The sequence below is a fragment of the Acanthochromis polyacanthus genome, chromosome 11 (genome assembly GCF_021347895.1).
Source record: "Acanthochromis polyacanthus isolate Apoly-LR-REF ecotype Palm Island chromosome 11, KAUST_Apoly_ChrSc, whole genome shotgun sequence".
Classification (NCBI taxonomy): Eukaryota; Metazoa; Chordata; class Actinopteri; family Pomacentridae; genus Acanthochromis; species Acanthochromis polyacanthus.
This window is the reverse complement of record NC_067123.1, coordinates 34,403,375-34,422,018: the sequence shown is the minus strand read 5'-3', so window position 1 is coordinate 34,422,018 and position 18,644 is coordinate 34,403,375. Positions and strand designations below refer to the sequence as shown.

Sequence of the window (18,644 nt, the reverse complement as noted above, 5' to 3'; positions counted from 1 at the left end):
AGTTCTCTTAAAAGTTTTTTTTTAATCCCCGAATTTGGCAAGAAAATTTTTGTAAATGTTTTTTAAAAATGAGTAAAAATCTTCCCAAAAAATCCTAAAAGTATCTAAAATGATTACATATATATATCAGTAAAAGTTCTACTATTTTCTTTAAGAACATTCACATAAAAAAATTATGTGAATGTTCTAAAGAAATATTTTTACCGTTTCTTTTTTCCCCACCAAAAAAATGTTCAAAGATTTCCCAAAAATGTTGAAAATGTGGACATCAGAAGTTTCACTGTGAAAATATTTTTTCGACAGTTTCAAACTTTATAATGGGTCAATTCTGACCTCTAACACAAGGGTTAATACTGGTGATGAAAACTTTTTGGTTTGCAACTTAATTCATTAATACATGTGTATTCTTCTACAGTTTTGATGTCTTCATTCATCAAAAAAAAAAACATTGAATGAGAAGGTGTGTCCAGACTTTTGACATATCGTGTGCTTAATGCATTTTTGTATTCCATTAAACTGTGTATTTTTTTCATTTTTCTTTTGTGTTCCTCCATAGTTGAAAATGTCATTACCGGTTGTGCAGCAAATAAAGTGACATGTTTGATAGTATGTTTGTTAGTAATTTTGTAATTTATTCCATTTATTTCTACTTATTTTAACTATATTTTTCAAGTGTACTTTTCTTTTGCATTCAGTCAGAGGTTGAAAAAAATAAAGCTTTTCTATTTGTTTTTATTTGTTTCACCAGTTGTGAGGCAGGAAATGAGCAAAAAAATAAAATAAATAAACAAATTTCTCTCTCTTTCTCTCTGTCAAATATCAATATCAATATCAATATCAAATACTCAAATATCGAAAAAAAAATGAGCAAATTCCATTTCTTTAGAGGTTCTATCAGAATCCAGAGCAATCCCCATGTTTTTTTTTTTCATTTTAAACAGATTTGCTGAGCCTCTTGATTTGTTGGCCATCAGAAAAGACTTTCTGCTGTACAGGATATGATTTTTTTCTAACTTTTTCAGCAGGACCTGAAGGCAGCAGTGGAGAGTCAGGGAAATATCAAGCCAAGAAATCTGAGCCTCCTCTGTTCCCCTCTGGCACCAACAGAGAACAACTTGAGTGTGGGTTTACAGCTCCAGCTCTGCTGCCTGAAGCATGTGATTAAAAGTTGGATGCCGAGTAGCTCAGTTTACTCGATAAGAGGGAGGAAAAGTAAGGATGATCCCTCTTTGAAACAGTAAAACAGTGCAAGTTTCAAGTACCTGGGTTTGAGTCTGAGCCGCTGGACCACCAACACGGAGCAGAACAAAGACCTGAAGAGGAAATGAGACCTCCTCTTGTGCACTCCAAATGTTTTTAGGACTCTCTGGGTCTTGTGTAATTTTTCATTCTTTCTGTGGTCTGGGATAAGGCCAGGGAGGTCCAGGAGGAACAAGGGAACATTTGAATACATCTTTTTTTCAAGCAGAATCTGCATTTTAGTAAAACCAGCACCTCATCTGTTTCTACTAAAAAACACATTTTAGACAAATTAGAGCAGAGTGAGAGAGTGAGACGGTGAAAATCTCACAGAGGCCAAGAAAAAGAAAAACTGTTAACTACAGAGTGCACAGAAAACAGAAAGACTAAACAACAAAGTCATATATCATAATTGTAATGAGTGTTTGGCTCACTGGAGGGCGTGCTCTCGTTTCAGGACATGAGTTAATGACCTCAGCTATGCAACTCGCTGGATTATGCCCACTTCCTCTGACGTTTGGACACTGATGTTGCTCTTCAGATATCGGACATCCATAAATAAAACCATTTGATTTATTAATGAAATTGCTGAATAAAAATACCATATGGTGCTGAAAACTATATGACTGATTGATTGATTTTCTTTATTTTCGTGTCATGCACAAAAGTGTGCCGAACCCTCATGGGTTTACAAGACACCAATATACCAGCATTGCAGCAGAATACATCCAAAACAACACAATATTCTGCTGCTCAATCCTTGAACAAAATATGTTGCCTTTTATCCCAGGCCTGGCAAAGAAATTCTGCCATGAAAACAAATCCTCTTCTAAAACATAACTCTAGTTTTTCATGATCATCCAACCAAAAGAAATCAAAATAAACAGCACCTCTCTTACATCTTCATATATGATTATATGAAGATTGTATGAAACTGTTTAAATAGTTCCACTGCTAAACTTTAAAACGGTGCTTACACATTCAAATATCACTTTCTGCACTTTCCCAAGAGAAAATGTTTATTTCAGGACTTACTTCTGCTTTTAATGAATATATTATGACTTGTTTGACACTGAACTATAAGCCCTTAGTGCAAATATTCTGTTTTTGGATGAAAAAGAGGTTCAGGCGCTCAAACACATCTTGGTATGAAGCTTTTTTAAAAGCAGCATTGTTGTTTTTTCTTTCTGACATTTTTTACAGTAAAAGTATGTTTCGCAAACAAGTGTCACATTTCTTAGCTTACTCTCTTTACCACCTCTTCCTGCTAGATTTCTGAGTGTTCCTGTCGAGGCATCCCCACATGCCTGACATACCACAGAGGAGACGCTTCCACATCTGTAGTCCTTCTGAGGGGATGGGTCTGAAGGACATAAACAACACAGATCATTTCCACCGGGGGAGTCTGGGCCAGTCACCGAACACGGAGAATAATCTCAGACTGCAAACACAGTCCACGTTCCCACATCTGCTTCTGTTTAAACCTTTTAGAGTCAAAATTAAATTTTCAAATCTCCAGTCCAGGACTTTTTCCCACCAGATGAAGAGAGATTCGGAGGCTTGTTGCTCACCGTTTATTAAACAGCTCATGTTGTTTATGCTGCCTGAGCACTTAATACCATTCAGACATATGCATTGAGTTATTTATTACTAACCTGGGTGGGGTGCAGTTGAGGAATAATTACTTTACAGCAACCATTAAGATAGAGGGGAAGCAAAAAACAGCCTGTTGCATGTAAACCAAAGGTAGAAGTTTACATCCACATCAGTGAGTGTCATACAGAAAGCTGCGTTCCAAAGAGCAGCTAAATGAGGCCTTTTCTGAAAAATTACACATTTAAAGTTCACTGCTTTTGGCTGATATCAGTTAAAGCAGCGAAAAGGTTTGAGTAATTCTTCACAGATATTAAAGGTTCAGGAAGCTTTTCGGTGTTTACAGCCAGCCTCAACACCTGGCTGACATCAGCACAGAACTATCACCACCTGTGATAACCTTTTATTCATTTTGTTGGCTGATTGTACTTATTATCTCACACTGATGGACTTTTGTATTCTTTTATGCACTGTATTTAGATCTTTGTGATCAACAGGGACAACAAATGCAAAACAGCTTCTTGCTAAGTCTAGTGTAGTTACTTTTATTTGTGTGCTGTCCCTCCAAAAATGAACTAAATAACTTGTGTTTTCCCCTGAAAAAATGTTTTTTTGCACATTGTAATTTCATTATGCAGGGTTGGTCAATCTAGAGAGGACAACCTAGCATTTGGTGCCTAATTAAGAGAGCTTGAGAAGGCAGCTGCGCTTTTCTTTTTGTTTCTTGAAGACATTTCACCTCTTTTCCAAGAGGCTTCTTCAGTTCTAACTGACCAATGGGGACTCCCATTTATGTACACTACCAGTCAAAAGTTTGAACACACCTTCTCATTAAATGGTTTTTCTTTGTTTTCATGACTATTTACATTTATATTTATATTGTAGATTCTCACTGAATGCATCAAAACTATGATCGAACCCATATGGAATTATGTAGTAAACAAAAAAGTGTGAAGTAAGTGTTTTATATTTTAGATTCTTCAAAATAGCCACCCTTTGCTTTGGTTCTCCAGCAGTCTTGAAGGAATTCCCAGAGATGCTGAGCCTTCACTCTGCGGTCCATCTCATCCCAAACCATCTCATTTGCCATTTGATGGTCCCAACCCCATTAAGAAGGCAAGAAATTCCACATATTAACCTTGACAAGGCACACTTGTGATGTGGAAACCATTTCAGGTGACTCCCTCATGAAGCTCATCCAGAGAATCCCAAGAGTGTGTAAAGCAGTAATCAAAGCAAAGGGTGGTTATTTTGATTAATCTAAAATATGAAGCATGTCACACTTTTTTTGTTTACTACACAATTACAGCTGTATTTACTCATATTTTTGACGCCTTCAATGAGAATCTACAATGAAAATAGTCATGAAAATAAAGAAAAACCATTAAATTAGAAGGCGTGTCCAAACCTTCTCACATGGCTAATGGGAAGATATCTCAAGACTACATAATAAGCACCTGATAAGTGTTGTTGCAGAGCCCCTCCTCCTTTAATATCTCTTTAATCATTTGTCTACTCTTCAGATTAGAAAGTTTCATCACCATTACTTCACCCTGAGTCATTTCTTACCTGGCAGTTTCACAAGTATTCACACCTCCTGGCAGGTCAGTCTTGGGTCTTTATTGGGCCATAAGCCATATAACTGATAGCTGTGACCGAGATGACTGAGAATCTGCATGGACGCATGAATAAAAGTAATTTGAAATGTTGATCTGACGAGTTCACAAAACAATCCTAAATGTCAACTGTCATTCATATTTGGGTCAATATATGACTGCATGACCTTTTGTACCATAGTTGACATTTTTACTGTTTTCAGGCCTAAAACCAACATGGCCGCCTACAACCGAACACCGAATGGCATTTTTACACTAAGATTCTTCCAAATATTAAATGTACAAATATTGTAGTAAACCTGTTGACATGCCATAAACCCACACTTGACTCACACACTACTTTATATAAAATAAGTCAGAAAGCCTTGGAGTCTTGGCAGTCTTTTCTTCAGGAGGAAATGACATCATGTGGAGCAGGTCATGTGATCTGGAATTAACACACTTCCTTGAGAGGAGTTTTTGTAACGGGGAACTTAGCTGAAAGTGATTTCTCGGACACAGATATAATTTATTTTACATATAAAATTTGATATATTGCCAAAAAAGAAATATCTGTCATGATTATCTCAACTTAGTAAAAAGAACAGAATCAAAACCATTTCTGAATGAGCTCATTTTATTATTATTTAGCTCATTAGAAGGTGGTTGTTATTAAATTTGGACGGCTATTTAGTTGATATTTTAGTGACATCCAGTCATTTTTTTCCACTAATAAATTATTCTTTCCATTATAAATAACTATGAAATTTGTGAAGACATGATCATATTAAACATAAAAAACATAATTTTTTTTACTTTTAATAAAAAATATCTGCAAGATATATCCCATGGACTTCAAAAGTTTATATATTGACCCATTTGACTGATTACATTTGCATGAAGTTTAACCTCTAAATCCATTCAGGTGCTCTTGAGATGTATAGTGATTTATTTTCACTGAGAGAACTTAATGTTCCACAGATTGTATGGAACACAAATACACCCAGTGATAAAGTACGCACAAACAGCACTGACTCATCAGTGAAGCAATCTTTTAACCAAAACTCAGCTGGGAATTTACAACAACAGGACAGACAGATGTTGATGAAGGTCAAACAAGAGCACAAACACTCTTTACGTAAAACCTCATGATGATAATAAACCGTAATTAACCCAAGATAGACCCAAAAGCTACAAAGTGCAGCAACGTCAACGGTACAGAGAAATGTGAAATGAAACTATCAGTTATCTGTTATCATATCTGCTGAAGCTGACGGTATCAAAAGTTCTCCCAGCGTGGCCTCACTGTTGCTGTCCTCATGCTATTACTGCCGATTAGATGTATTATTTAACCTAAATGATAAGATGCTCATGTTGGACAGTCAGCAGAGGGACTGTTGGACTTTGGTTCAGTTTGCTCAGGTGACACATGGAACAGCAGGCACAGGTCAGGCACAAACATCCAATCATGCTTTGTGTCTTTATCTCATCCAGTCAGATTCACGTTCTCGTGGGGCTGCTGGACTATAAAAAGTGTGAGAAACCTGGACGAAGGCACCATCCGGTCCAAATTCTCCTGCGGTACAGGTGAGTCTGATTTTCTTACGGGCTTAGAATGCATCTAATGCACTGAGAGGCACATTTTCTTTTTTCTTCTTTGAAAATTAACTGATAGTTAATATAGTTAACTCTTGATTTTGGAAATGAATACTTGGATAAAAACGTCTTACTGAAGATTGAAGTAATTTGACTTTTCCAGAGGTTACAACTGTGTCTTGTAGTCTCTGAAAGATGGCAAAATGAATCTGTAAATGAGAGCTGAGATGTTGATAGTAGCAGAACATTGAATTCAAACATCGCTAATGACAAAATTCTTCATGTATTCTACAGCTACAACCCATGAACATTTACTAGAGAACTGTAATGTAGCAGCAGAGCAGGAAAGACTGGATTTTAAGTAAACATAAAGGAGACAATTTGAAGAAAAAAAGCCTTAAAATATGTAATAGAATGTTCAGTTGTATTTATCCTAGGGCTGTTGACTTTAAACTGTGATTTATTTCAAGTTTTATCTGATATGTTTTTACAAAGCCAATTAAATCTGACTGAAAATATACGAGAATGAGTGGAAAAAAGCAATGAGGTGCTTCATTTCCCTTTTTGTTCGGGTAAATTATAACACATCTTTTTCTAATTCTGATCAAATTCACAAGATTTACACTGATGGTAAAACATTTAAATGTAAAAAGCAAAGCAATGAAAGAATCACCATCTGTTTTACCTTGTTTAAGGTTCATTCTTCAGTTTATTTGTGACAAACAACTGCAAAGGCTCGCAGTACTGAGCTATTCAAGAAGCACTAAAGTCAGATAAAGTTCATGACTAATAATATCTATTTTATTACCATGTCACAACAACCCAACCTGAGATTCCTAGAAAGTTTTATCTCATCAGATTGAGCAATAGAGGACTTTCCGATACACAACTTCAGAACAGCCTCATAAAGCATCTTCATAGGTACATTTAGAGCAAGCAATTTAGAGATTAAATACAAAATTAAACATGAAGATGCATTTTAAGACAATTTAACCATCAAACATAATAAAATAATGCTTGTTTTGTAGGTCTTATCCAGTCAGCAGTCATGAAATTCTCCCTCATCGCCGCCGTCGTCGTGCTCGCTCTGGCACAAGGTATGACCAAAATGACAGATACATTATTAAAAACACAGCTGTGGGAATACAAGTTTTGTTTTTATTACAACTTTTTACTTCTTTTGGAAACCTACAGGAAGCTTTGCTCAGGATGCTTCCGATCTTGAGAAGCTCACTACGTACTTTGAGGAAGTGAAGAACACAATGACTGCAAAAATGACTGAGCTCATGAATCACCAAGACGTTGCCAACCATGCCGAGTGAGTAGAAAAAACCCTGACACCTGGAGACTCACTTTGGACTCGAGTTCAGGATGATAAAGATCTTACTGATGACCACACCGGACCTTGTTCACTCTTAGATAACGAGCGACAAGCTGTGACTTGTTCTGTAAAGCGCATCCGATGAAGAAAACTTAGGTTTTCACAATCATTAAAGTAAACACAGAGTGGAATGTAGCTCATTCTGCTTATTTATTATGCTGGATTTCAGTTTAAGATTGTAATAAAGCATGATTTACTAATCTGTTACTGTATTAGTAGAACAACTAGCAAGCAGGATATGAAGTTAACTTTACCAACTACCGTATTTAAATACCATGTGCATACACATTAGTAACAATAATTAACATTACATCATTGTAGAACATTATTCTATAGGAAGAAATGACTAAATGAACATAATCCAACTATTATATTATTGCACTAGTTTATGAATGATCTTTTCTGAAGTGATACTGTACATTCACATCACAGTGTTGCTACTTTTACATCTGATTTCCTCAACTTTTCAGTACATAAGTTAGTGGAGGAGCTCTGTTGCAGTGAATTGGGTTGTTAGTTGTGAAACAGCCCCTTTTTACTTGCCTTTACCACCAGAATTCAGCAGTATATTACACAATACTAACAGAGCCTGCGTTGCAACATGCAGGTCAGACAGGTTTCTCATTTATCCTATTCTTCCCCTCAGTAACATCAGGACCCAGCTGGAGCCCCTGACCGCTAAGCTGAGGGAGACTGTCACCAACCTCCAGGCCCAGGCCCAGCCCGTGATGGAAAACATCCAGGCCCAGGCCCAGCCCATGATGGAGAACATCCAGGCCCAGGCCCAGCCCGTGGTGGAGAACCTCCAGAAGCAGATGGAAGCCATCCTCCAGAAGTTGCAAGAGCAGGCCAAGGCCCTCACCCAGTAAATCAGCTTCCAAAAGACTCGAACTTGCCACCGCAACACCATCTTCTGTCGTGGGCCGAGTTAACGGAGCTCCTTGTGTCTGAAGGCTGGCCTGAGTTCCGGGAGCCTAAAATGTGTTTCAGTGCTTGTTTACGTTGACATCTCTGCCATAAAGCATAATAAAAAACATGGAACGCAACTTCATTGTTCATGTCATTTTGTGGGAATGTAATAGCTGGTTTGACCAGTTTGCCATAAATGTTGTCAATAAACAGATGCTTAACCCTCGTGTCATCCTGCAGGTCAAAACTGACTCATTTTCAAGTTTGAAAATGTGGGGAAAAAAAAAAAAAATTCATAGTGAAACTTCTGCTGTTCACATTTTCAGCATTTTTGAGAAGTCTTTGAACATTTTTTGGTTCAAAAAAAAAGAAATGGTAAAAATGTTTCGTAAGATCATTCACATAAAAACCAACCAAAATCCAGTGAATTTCGCTGGATTTTGGTTGGTTTTTATGTGAATGATCTTAAAGAAAATATTAGAAGTCTTACTGATTTATATGTAATCACTTTAGATATTTTTAGGATTTTTTGGAAGATTTTTACTCACTTTTTGAAAATATTTACAAGAATTTTCTTGCCAAATTTGGGGATTTTTTTAAAAAAAAATAGAACTTTTAAGTGATTATTGGAATTTTCTTCCTGAAGGTTTTGCAAAATTTCAGAAATTTTGGGGATTTTTTTTAAATTTTTTTCAGACAAGGAAATTATATTTTTTGGTGTCCATAAACGAGGACAACAGGAGGGTTAAAGCACATTGTGAAAATATCTTTAAATGCGATCAGGTTGCTATGGGGTTATACAACAGGCTGATCCTCGTTTCTTTAACAGCCAACGACAGACACATACTAATTGTTTTATAACTTTTATTCAAGCAAGCAAAGGTCAGGGGAAATTTCACAACAGGCTTCTACAGCCCAAACATTCAAACATTTAAAAGGGATAAAATGGCAGAAAGGAATGCTTTCAATCTTATTTTAATCACAGAATTCTTCTCTAAAATCCCTCCAAAACGGATCGTTTTTTATTTTCATTTTTTCTCTTTTTTTGGTGGATTTTCTCTTTTTAATTCAGCAAACCAGACCTGTTATTTATCATTTTAGATCTGGCAGGAGATTCGTTTCCATTGTTTTTTGTAATATATTATTTGACTTATTTTTACTTTGTTTTGTGTATTTTTAACTTTTTCACTGTGAAATTCTTTTGTCCGTCGGTGAAGCTGGTCTCAAGGTTCCTCACTCCTGTGAAAACGGCAAAAATACAAGTAGTGTTATTTTTTTCCACCCACGTTTCAACACAATTTGTAAGTAACATTCACAACTTTCATTTCATCAGCAAGCAAAACAAACACTTTGGCCTCAAAACAAACCCCAGTTTTATGGTACATCTCAGACTACGTAGATACAGAGAATACGGAGCGTGAATTAGCACATTTTATAAGCTAAGAGGTGAGGTCAGTGTAGAACGTCTGACAGCAGTGTCCTGCCTCGTTACAGCAGCTCTGGAAAACTAGCTGTACCTTGGGTTCAGACACTTGGGACACCAGCTGAATTTGTCACTGTCTTCTGAGCAGCCTCCTTGGCCTGATGAGCCTGCAGCACAGCCACCGCCTCATCCACCTAAAGAGAAATGACCATTAATGTTAGCAAAACCACAACGTCCGGTTGAGATTTCTAAAGTGCTCTGCTTCCACAAGATCCACTTTTTCCTGCATCTAAAATACACTTTCAGTCAAAGTCATTTTCCACTGTCGATGGATGGTGGAACTGCTTTCCCGTGACATTTATATTAAGGCCACAAAGCACTCTGCACTCATTTCTAATATAAAGTCACAGAGAACTCTTCAGAGAATGAGCCACAGGAAGCTGTCGATACGAACAAACTTAAATAGTGACCTTGGAGCGCAGAGACTCCGGTGACTCCAGCATGTGGAGCAGCTCTGAGTTGTCAATCTCCAGCAGCATGCCAGTGATCTTGCCTGCCAGACTGGGATGCATGTTCTGGATCAGCGGAAACAGGCGCTCACCTACAGAAGATTTACAACAGGACGTCATCAACACCTGCCAAGGCTTGGGACGATACAACGTAAATAATGAAAGGTGGGATGGAGAAACTAAAGACGAGTTAAGGTGCTATGACTAAACCGTACCCAGCATCTGCTTCTGTTCCTGTGGTGGAGCAGCGGCCAACATGGAGGCGGTCAGAGGCTCCTGTCCCTGAACATGAACTGCAGGCTGTGGGGAAGAAACAAAGACATTTTTTCAACACATATCAAAAATGTGAGGCAGAAACGGCCACCTGACAAAGAAAGGTGCATTCCGACCTGCTGCATGGCGACTTGTGGCTGAGCGGTCATGTGCTGCTGGGTGTTGCGGACTCCTGCGGCGTACTTGTACTGAGGTACTCCACGAACGGGAGCGGCTGCTGCAGCAGCTGCGGTGGCTGGGCGGGGGCCCATGGTCTGAGCGGCTGCAAGAGGAGCCAGCACAGGAAGAATCATCAAAACGCACAAAGAGACGACACCTACGTAGCTAATCTGTGTTTGCTGAACAGAAAGACTACTGACTGTGTGTAAATAACTTACCGACACGCTGGGTGGACATCATGCGGGGCACTTGGGAGGTTGGCCGCATCGTACTGAAGGTCTGGGGGCGTGGTGCTGAAGGACGCATGGCTCCTGGCATGTTCTGGAAGTCTATGAACACACAAAACCGCAACAGTTTAATGTACCGTAATTTCCAGACGATTCAGCGCATCCGAGTATAAACCGCATCCACTCAATTTAAAAAGAAAAAAAAAATTGTACATATACAGCGCCCTCCATAATTATTGGCTTCCCTGGTTAAGATGTATTGAAAATCTTAAAATAAATTCAATTTTAATTACAGAAGCAAACTCTCACACTGAAAATTGTTGAAACATGCATTATAGGAGAAGATTAGGCGCTGTTTTGTTGGCAAAAGGGGGTGGTACAAAGTATTAACATCAGTGGTGCACAAAAAATTATTTCTTAATGAGTGTTTTTTTCCCCCACTGAATAAATGCACTTGAATTAAAGGTTGGATTTTCCTATTTTTTCATTGTGGTCCTATAATATTTAGTAAAAAAAAACAGAATTTATTAGAAGCTAAAGAACACATCTTAACCAGGGGTGCCATTCATTATGGAGGGTGCTGTATAAGCTGCACTTGTCTATAAGCTGCAGGTGTCCACGTTGTAGCATGTAATATTTAAACAGAAAGATTTTATAGTTTAATTTAAAAAAAGCTCATTTCCGAGCAGCACCTGTAACACGGCAGTAAAATGCATTGAGTCCGTTCACGCTGTCGACTCCAACGTCTCACCTTTGATTCATTGATGCCAAGCTAACGTGCAGCAGCTCTATTTCCTTCTTCAACAAGTAGATCGATTGCCTTTAACTTAAAAGCTGCATCATATGCATTTCTTCATGTGTTTTCCATGATGATGGTGTGTACATGAAGTGCAAAATGACTGATCTGAAGAACTTAGTGGGAGTGCGTTGGACTTAATTCAAACAGTTTCATTGTTCCACTGTGACCTGTTTGGTAATTCCATTCTGATGTGACGAGGCTAAAGGTACTGACGGCATGAAGCTCGCCCGTACAAATCTATACATTAGTCGCATCGTTGTATAAGCCGCAGGGCTCAAAGCGTGAGAAAAAAGCTGCGGCTTATAGTCCGGAAAGTACGGTACAATACAATAGATAAATAGTTTAGTTTCACTGTAACTTAATGTGCTTTTAAAATGAGACCCAGTGACACAGGACAAATACTCACGCTGTGGTCGGACACCTTGTGTGGTCCAGCGTGGGCTTGGACGGAGCTGGGCCATCTGGCCAGCAGCTGGGTAGTAAGCAGCTCGGTTCTGGGCCTGAGGTATGGCTGCCATAAAGTAGCCAGAGGGCGGGGCAGGCTGGTAGGGGTTGATGACTGGATTTGGCACTGCACGCACACTGGCCATCCGCTGCATGTACTGGTTGGTCAGGTGGGCTTGACGCTCCTCCTTCCTCTGGGCCAGAGCCACATACAGTGGCTTAGTGGCTACAATGCGTCCATTCATTTCTGTCACAGCCTTGGTGGCCTCCTCTGGGGATGAGAAGCAGACAAAGCCAAAGCCTTTGCTGCGCCCACCTTCCATCATCACCTGAAAGACGGAGAGAAAACTTTGACATTAAAATTCTATTTAATTCTACACATGCAAGTAATACTGACCCTATAATTCAGGGTGTATTCAGCTGAAGAGCATTAGTACCAGTTACTAAAAGCTTTTCATCAGCCATCTCTTTATTGCAGAACACTGATAAATCAAAGACTATGCTCCTACCTTGGCACTGGTTATGGTGCCGAATGGAGAGAACTCCTTCCGCAGGCGTTCGTCATCAATTCCATCATCAAGGTTCTTCACATACAAATTGACACCCTGAAAATAATTCCACAAAAGTAAAACTGTGTTCTTTTCAAAAGGCTACATATCAGGCTAGAATTCTCCACCACTAGTGGACTGAAAACACTCCCTGAACAGATCTTTTTAGTTTTTTGTCTGCAGTACATATTTATCCCCAGGATCCATGATAAAGAAAGTGGGGCCCATGAACTACTAAGTCTCTGTTGCAGCTGTTTTGGCCAGTGCAGCCTACTAAAGAAGAAGCACCGAATTTGACAAAGCTGCAGTCTTTACTTCCTCAGACACAGACTTGAACAACATTACTTTAAAATACATTTTTTGCATCATAAGGCAACATTTTGTTCATATAAGTTGTTATCAATCGATGTCAAAGACAGAAACTGACCTGGTAACGGGTCATCCGGTCTTGTTTCATTTGTTCGAATTTGCGCTTCAGCTCCGTCTGTCGCTCCACCTTCTTCTGGGCTCGGCCGACATAGATGAGCTTCCCGTTCATCTCCTTCCCATTCATCTCATCCACTGCCTGAAGCAGTCAAGAAAACAAAGTCAGCTTTGTGGCTGGGAATACGGAAAGCTTTTCCTGGCGTTCAAAAGAAATATACCTTCTGGGCGTCCTCGTGCCTTTCGAAGCTGACAAACCCGAAGCCTCGAGACTTTCCGTTGTCATCTGTCATGACCCGAATACTCATGGCGTTTCCTAAGCAACAAAGAGATCACCTTTAAGTACTATTTTGCTCCAAGGTGGGTTTGTGTTGTTTTTTTATTTACATGTAGTCAACACAGACACGGTTTACGAACAGCACAGAAGCAATTATTTGGAAATGCGGTTGCCCAAACTGACCGTATTTATTAAAGAGTTCCCTCAGCTTCTCATCATCCATGTCTTCACCAAAGTTTTTAATGTAGACATTTGTAAACTCTTTGGCTCGGGCACCCAGCTCAGCCTCGCGCTCTTTGCGAGATTTGAAGCGACCCACAAATCTGCATTGGAATGACATTTAACAAATGTAAAAATAATAAATCTAACATTAAGACATATTTTAAATCTTAGAAATGAGCTACGCAAATAATCCATTCACACATCGACTGGAACTGTACTCAGACATCCCCAGCAACTCTAACCTTTAAACTCCATCACACCAGGTGCAATAATAACCCTACAATGAAGTCTTGTCCCTCCCATGCTTCACATTAGTATGCACCCAAACAGTTCACAACCAGTTAAAACATTCACTTACACTTTTCGGTCATTGAGCAGCATGCCATTCATTTTCTCAATGGCTCGTTCAGCTGCTTCCTGAGTCTCAAAATGCACAAAGCCGTAGCCTTTAGAGCCATTCTCGTCACAAACCACCTTGGAGAAAGAAGAAACGTGCTGCTTTTAAGCCACACACACACATGCAGCTACACTTTATTAAACCTGAACTGCCTGTTGGATCTGACTAAATATCAACTCGGATCATTTCACACAATGAAATTGACTTTGCTGTGACTTTTCTGTTTTTTGTTATTTTTTTTTTTTTTTGGGGGGGGGGGGGGGGATTTCTATTGTCAAAAACCTAAATTGCATTTCTGCTCACCATTTTCCTTGAATGTACTTGTTTGGTCTCTTTGATTAACAGAATCTATTGTTCAGAATTTGCATGTTAAGTTAGATATAAATTCAATGTTAGGCTAAGGGCACATATTCCTCTTCCTAATTTTAATTTTTTTTTATTTCCAAATAATTATGCCATCTGCAAGTGTAAATCCAAACAATGATGCATTGTTAATCATATAAACACTCTGGTTAGAAGTGAGTATTGGGTGAAACATCTGTGAAGTGGGGGGGAAGGCCTGACACAACTCCAGACGTCTGTGGGAAAGCACTCACATGCAAAGTGAGCACACAATCACACAACAATTACAGCAAACCATCCCCCCTCTGTTCAGGTTACATTCAACAAAGGAGAGAAAGCCACTAGCGCTTTACCTTGCATGACAGGATGTTGCCAAAAGCAGAGAAGGTGTCATAAAGAGCCTTGTTGTCAATAGACTTGTCAAGATTCTTGATGAAGATGTTTCCCACGCCGCTTTTTCTCAGTGACGGATCGCGCTGTGACCACATGATGCGTACAGGCCGGCCCTTGATCACATCAAAGTTCATGGTGTCCAGCGCACGCTCGGCTGAGGGGAGGAACACGAGAAAATCACAGTTATTTAATACATTTAAAATTTCATGTATTGGTGAGGATTCTGCTCTGTGGGTCCTCAGATGACAGAATAAGCTGGTGCTGGGGTTATTCTTGGAGAAGAATTCTGGTTGTGAAAGTGGATTTGCAGGTTTTTCTTAAGGTCATTTTGAAAGGTCAACAATCAGCACAGTCATGGTTTAAGCATATTTACATCCGTTAGTCCTGCTGATGCCAACTTCCTTTTAGCTCTTTACCACAGAGCAGCTTGACAGTAAGTGTTGCAGACCTCTGGTCTAGAGTTTCAAACTGGGTCCTTCTGACCACTACTACATCCACATAACTGAAACAGTAGAGGCATTAGAACATTAAATAATGTCAATACTGAACAGTAATGACAGCTTCACGTATCTAACCTTGTTCTAAAGATAAATTAAATGTAATCTTACTTTAGCTGTAGTATTCCTGACCACATTTACTTTAGTTACTAAGTCATTTGATGATTAATCCTAGACTAATAGTTTTCTAGTGATCTAGAAAATGTTAGGGGAAAAAAAAGGCCGCCACAGCTTTTAGAACAAAAGCTGCCATGTCATCTAAACCGACGAAGTGTTCAGTTTCCCACAGCACATTGTTGCAACCACCCTGAGGCCAGACATCCTCCTGGTTTTAGAGGAAACAAAGAACATCATCCTGATGGAGCTGACAGTGCTGTGGGAGGACCATCTGGATGAGGCCCATGAGAGAAAGCCCAGATATGAAGAGCTGGTCATCGATTGCTGCAAGCAGGGCCGGAAAGCTAAGTGGATGCCCATCGAGGTTGGATGGAGATGGTTTGCGATGGTCTCTACAAAACCTTGAGTGCACTGGGCATCACCGGAGCGGAGAGGAGAAGAGCCATCAGGAACATCACAGAGGAATCAGAGAAAGCCTGGAGATGGCTCTGGATTAGGAGAGGAGATCCATGGGGGGCAGGAAAGGCCACCTGAACACAAGCCATGTCTGATCAACCATGACTGGGTCGCCTAGGTGAGGGTGTGCGATGTTGAAAGACCAGAAACACCCGAGGACCCCAGGTTACATCACTGATGATGTGTTCAGGAGCATGCAAGAGATGTATTCTATCAATCAAATAGCTCATTATTAAAAGATGACAGAAACCCGCAAATATTTGTATCTGGGAATATGGAAGCGGTATCGTTTGACATTTTCTCTTAAAAAGGCAAATCATCAATGAGCCCTGTACTATTTACAGAGTTCATTAGCAATTATGTACTAATTAACCAACTAATCATTGCAGCTCTATTATGACAGATTCACTGAGTAGTATCATTCCACGTTGTGCCTCAGAAGGTAACGAAAATACTGGAAGTGGACCAGAACTGTGCAATAATAACTGAGTAACCTGGATGTACAGAATTACCCAGATTACCCCAATCATACGTAGATGTTGGATGGAAATTGTTTAATATAGCGAAAAACAAACGACACGCCAATAAATCAATCAATCAGCCATTCAAGTGCCATGCCATTCAGCATAGGTGATCATTTCTCTCCATCTAATCCAGTCTTTTGCTTTTTGAATTGTGACTGTTGCCCTTTCAATGTGTACACTGTAAAATAAAATGTTATTTTTACAATTTTTACTGTCATGGTTTGATTGATTGCTTTTCACCATAAAATTTACAAGCATTTTTTACAGTATAGCCATGATGTCAGTCCATCCATCTTTCTCATTCTCTGTCGGTCTCATCCTCTCCTTCCCATTTATTTTTCCAGATGTGACAGGGTCTATTTTCTTATGATGTGTCCAAAAATGTCCATCATGACACATCAGTAAATATCATGACACACCATGATAGGGAATTAGTTTAAAAACTTCAGAGCAGATCTCAGTAAAAACACACCCAAGAAGACAGATGCAGACCTGTACTCTTATCAGTGGTATGCAGAAAATGTTTTGTGGGGGCAGATATGTGCTTACATAGATAGGGTTAACATTTCTAGGAACTGACATATTGTTGTATGCAGAATAAGGCTCAAATGATTAAACTGGGGAGTATTGGTTTTGTTTGTCTGCACATAGATCGCTCATGTGAATTTTATGCACCAATTTGTGCCTTTTTGAACAAATGGATGTGTGTGGTATGTGCTGAGGGGTCTACACAAATCTAAGCCTGTGCTGGCAAACATTCTAGGCAGGTTTACTTTAACTGCTGTGTCAGGGCTGTCGGGATTAACAGTTGGGGTGTTGTCCTGACAGAAAATAGATAAAAAAAAATGGGCAGTGAGGATCCACTTGGCAGCTAGCATCGCACTGCTACATGGCCAGGGTGGGCAGGGCAGGGCAGGGCGGACACGCTGCTGTGCTGCTACGCCACTGCTGGGAGGTTCAAGTGAGGAGACCCTGCCGACAACATGTCGGCCGCAGTCACGTGTAGAAGAAATGGGCTAGCTCTCTTGTCATTTTAAAGCAGACACTCGTTTCTAGCCATTTTTTGTAGCGTGTGTTGTTTCAATTAACTGCTTACCGTCCGCTGGCTGCTGGAAGTTGACATAGGCGTATCCGAGGGAACGCCGGGTGATCATGTCCCTGCAGACCCGGATCGAGAGGATAGCTCCAGCTGGGCTGAATTTCTCGTACAGCATGGCTTCGGTCACATCTTGATGCAGATCCCCGACGTACAGTGAGGCCATGGGGTAACTGGGAGCGCTGGGGTTCATCTTTTGTTTTTTTGTCGGCCGTGGAGGCTAGCAGAGTAACCGGACGAAGCTTGTTTTAGCTAACGGAAAAAAGTTTTCAAATGCTCGGTTCTCTAACGGTCACTAGCGTCAGTTCAGGGCAGAATGCTGATACAACCGTTGTCTGGTCAGTTGGAGTGTTTTCAAGAAAAGCAACACATAATGAGTTTGCTAAAATAACACACAGTCGACTCCTAATTGAATTAAAACTGTCTTTCAAATTTGACACGCAGAGATAAAAAGCAAAAGTAGCGTTACTTGGCCTCGCTTCTGATTCGGTAACACGTCGACGAAATTTTTTTTTAGGCAGCCCCTTCTTGTACGTTACCGTCCAGTCCTCGAATGTCTTACTCCAGCTTCACCGACTTGTTACAAAAAGAAAAAAAAATGATTTTTTGGTTTTTTTAATATTTTGAATTTTTTTGTATTTTTATTTTTTTATAGAATGTGTGCCGAGCGAGCTCAGGAGCACACACGCATTCACACAGCACTGACAGCCGGGTTGAGGGGGAGGAAGGCGACGGGAAGCGGCTGTTTATATACCGGTGGGCGCGTCACCGAAACGGACCAATCAGCTTCTAGTATCCTTGAAAAAAAAGTCAACAAAGGGGCGTTGCCCACAACTGCACGCATGATGATACAATCATGCAAAACGTATTGTTAGAGGCTGGAATTGACTTATTGTATTGACAACAATACGTCATTGTTAAATGGTGCTGTGCAGGACTGGCTTGTATACATAGTGGATGGCAGCAGTTTGGATCTACATGCAGTATTTGTCAGCAAGAATTACACACTAAATCCCAACTGCTATGTAGGTCCAGTATTTCAAATGCCACAGGCTGATCACTCCTTAACCTCCAGTATGACATTATCCTCCAAGGGTACCACATGACAACACCCACTTCCCAAGTATGAGGTCATTCAGAACTTGTGATATGCAGGAATACATCACACACAAATCCTTTTAAGTGCATCAGTGTTCAGCAATGTG

The 18,644-nt window shown here is 39.8% G+C and overlaps 2 protein-coding genes and 1 non-coding gene across 3 annotated transcripts; 1 reads left to right on the top strand and 2 right to left on the bottom strand.

The window, feature by feature from the left end:
• Nucleotides 1–5,918: 5,918 nt before the first annotated feature.
• On the top strand, nt 5,919–8,450 carry LOC110964549 (type-4 ice-structuring protein LS-12-like). The gene is made up of 4 exons (XM_022213360.2): nt 5,919–6,014; nt 7,052–7,120; nt 7,218–7,341; nt 8,051–8,450. The coding sequence occupies exons 2-4, from the start codon at nt 7,072–7,074 to the stop codon at nt 8,271–8,273; spliced, it is 396 nt and encodes a 131-aa protein (XP_022069052.1). The 5' UTR covers nt 5,919–6,014; nt 7,052–7,071; the 3' UTR covers nt 8,274–8,450.
• A 713-nt stretch (nt 8,451–9,163) lies between these two features.
• On the bottom strand, nt 9,164–18,175 carry pabpc1b (poly A binding protein, cytoplasmic 1 b). The gene is made up of 14 exons (XM_022213249.2): nt 17,440–18,175; nt 14,710–14,903; nt 13,976–14,091; nt 13,579–13,718; nt 13,340–13,434; nt 13,123–13,260; nt 12,657–12,752; nt 12,110–12,476; nt 10,896–11,006; nt 10,635–10,780; nt 10,461–10,545; nt 10,207–10,337; nt 9,831–9,930; nt 9,164–9,552 (listed from the first exon to the last, which is right to left on the bottom strand). The coding sequence occupies exons 1-13, from the start codon at nt 17,630–17,632 to the stop codon at nt 9,838–9,840; spliced, it is 1,905 nt and encodes a 634-aa protein (XP_022068941.1). The 5' UTR covers nt 17,633–18,175; the 3' UTR covers nt 9,164–9,552; nt 9,831–9,837.
• LOC127536297 (small nucleolar RNA SNORA5) lies at nt 12,867–13,002 on the bottom strand. The gene has a single exon (XR_007945289.1). It is a non-coding gene; the product is annotated as a small nucleolar RNA SNORA5 (small nucleolar RNA).
• Nucleotides 18,176–18,644: the final 469 nt, after the last annotated feature.

Coding starts and splice junctions, on each gene's coding strand:
- LOC110964549 (XM_022213360.2), top strand. CDS start 7,072: ATGAAATTCTCCCTCATCGCCGCCGTCGTCGTGCTCGCTCTGGCACAA. Junction 7,121..7,217: donor CGTGCTCGCTCTGGCACAAG/GTATGACCAAAA, acceptor GGAAACCTACAG/GAAGCTTTGCTCAGGATGCT. Junction 7,342..8,050: donor GACGTTGCCAACCATGCCGA/GTGAGTAGAAAA, acceptor TCTTCCCCTCAG/TAACATCAGGACCCAGCTGG.
- pabpc1b (XM_022213249.2), bottom strand. CDS start 17,632: ATGAACCCCAGCGCTCCCAGTTACCCCATGGCCTCACTGTACGTCGGG. Junction 14,904..17,439: donor CTTCCAGCAGCCAGCGGACG/GTAAGCAGTTAA, acceptor TCCTCCCCTCAG/CCGAGCGTGCGCTGGACACC. Junction 10,781..10,895: donor GATGTCCACCCAGCGTGTCG/GTAAGTTATTTA, acceptor CTCCTCTTGCAG/CCGCTCAGACCATGGGCCCC.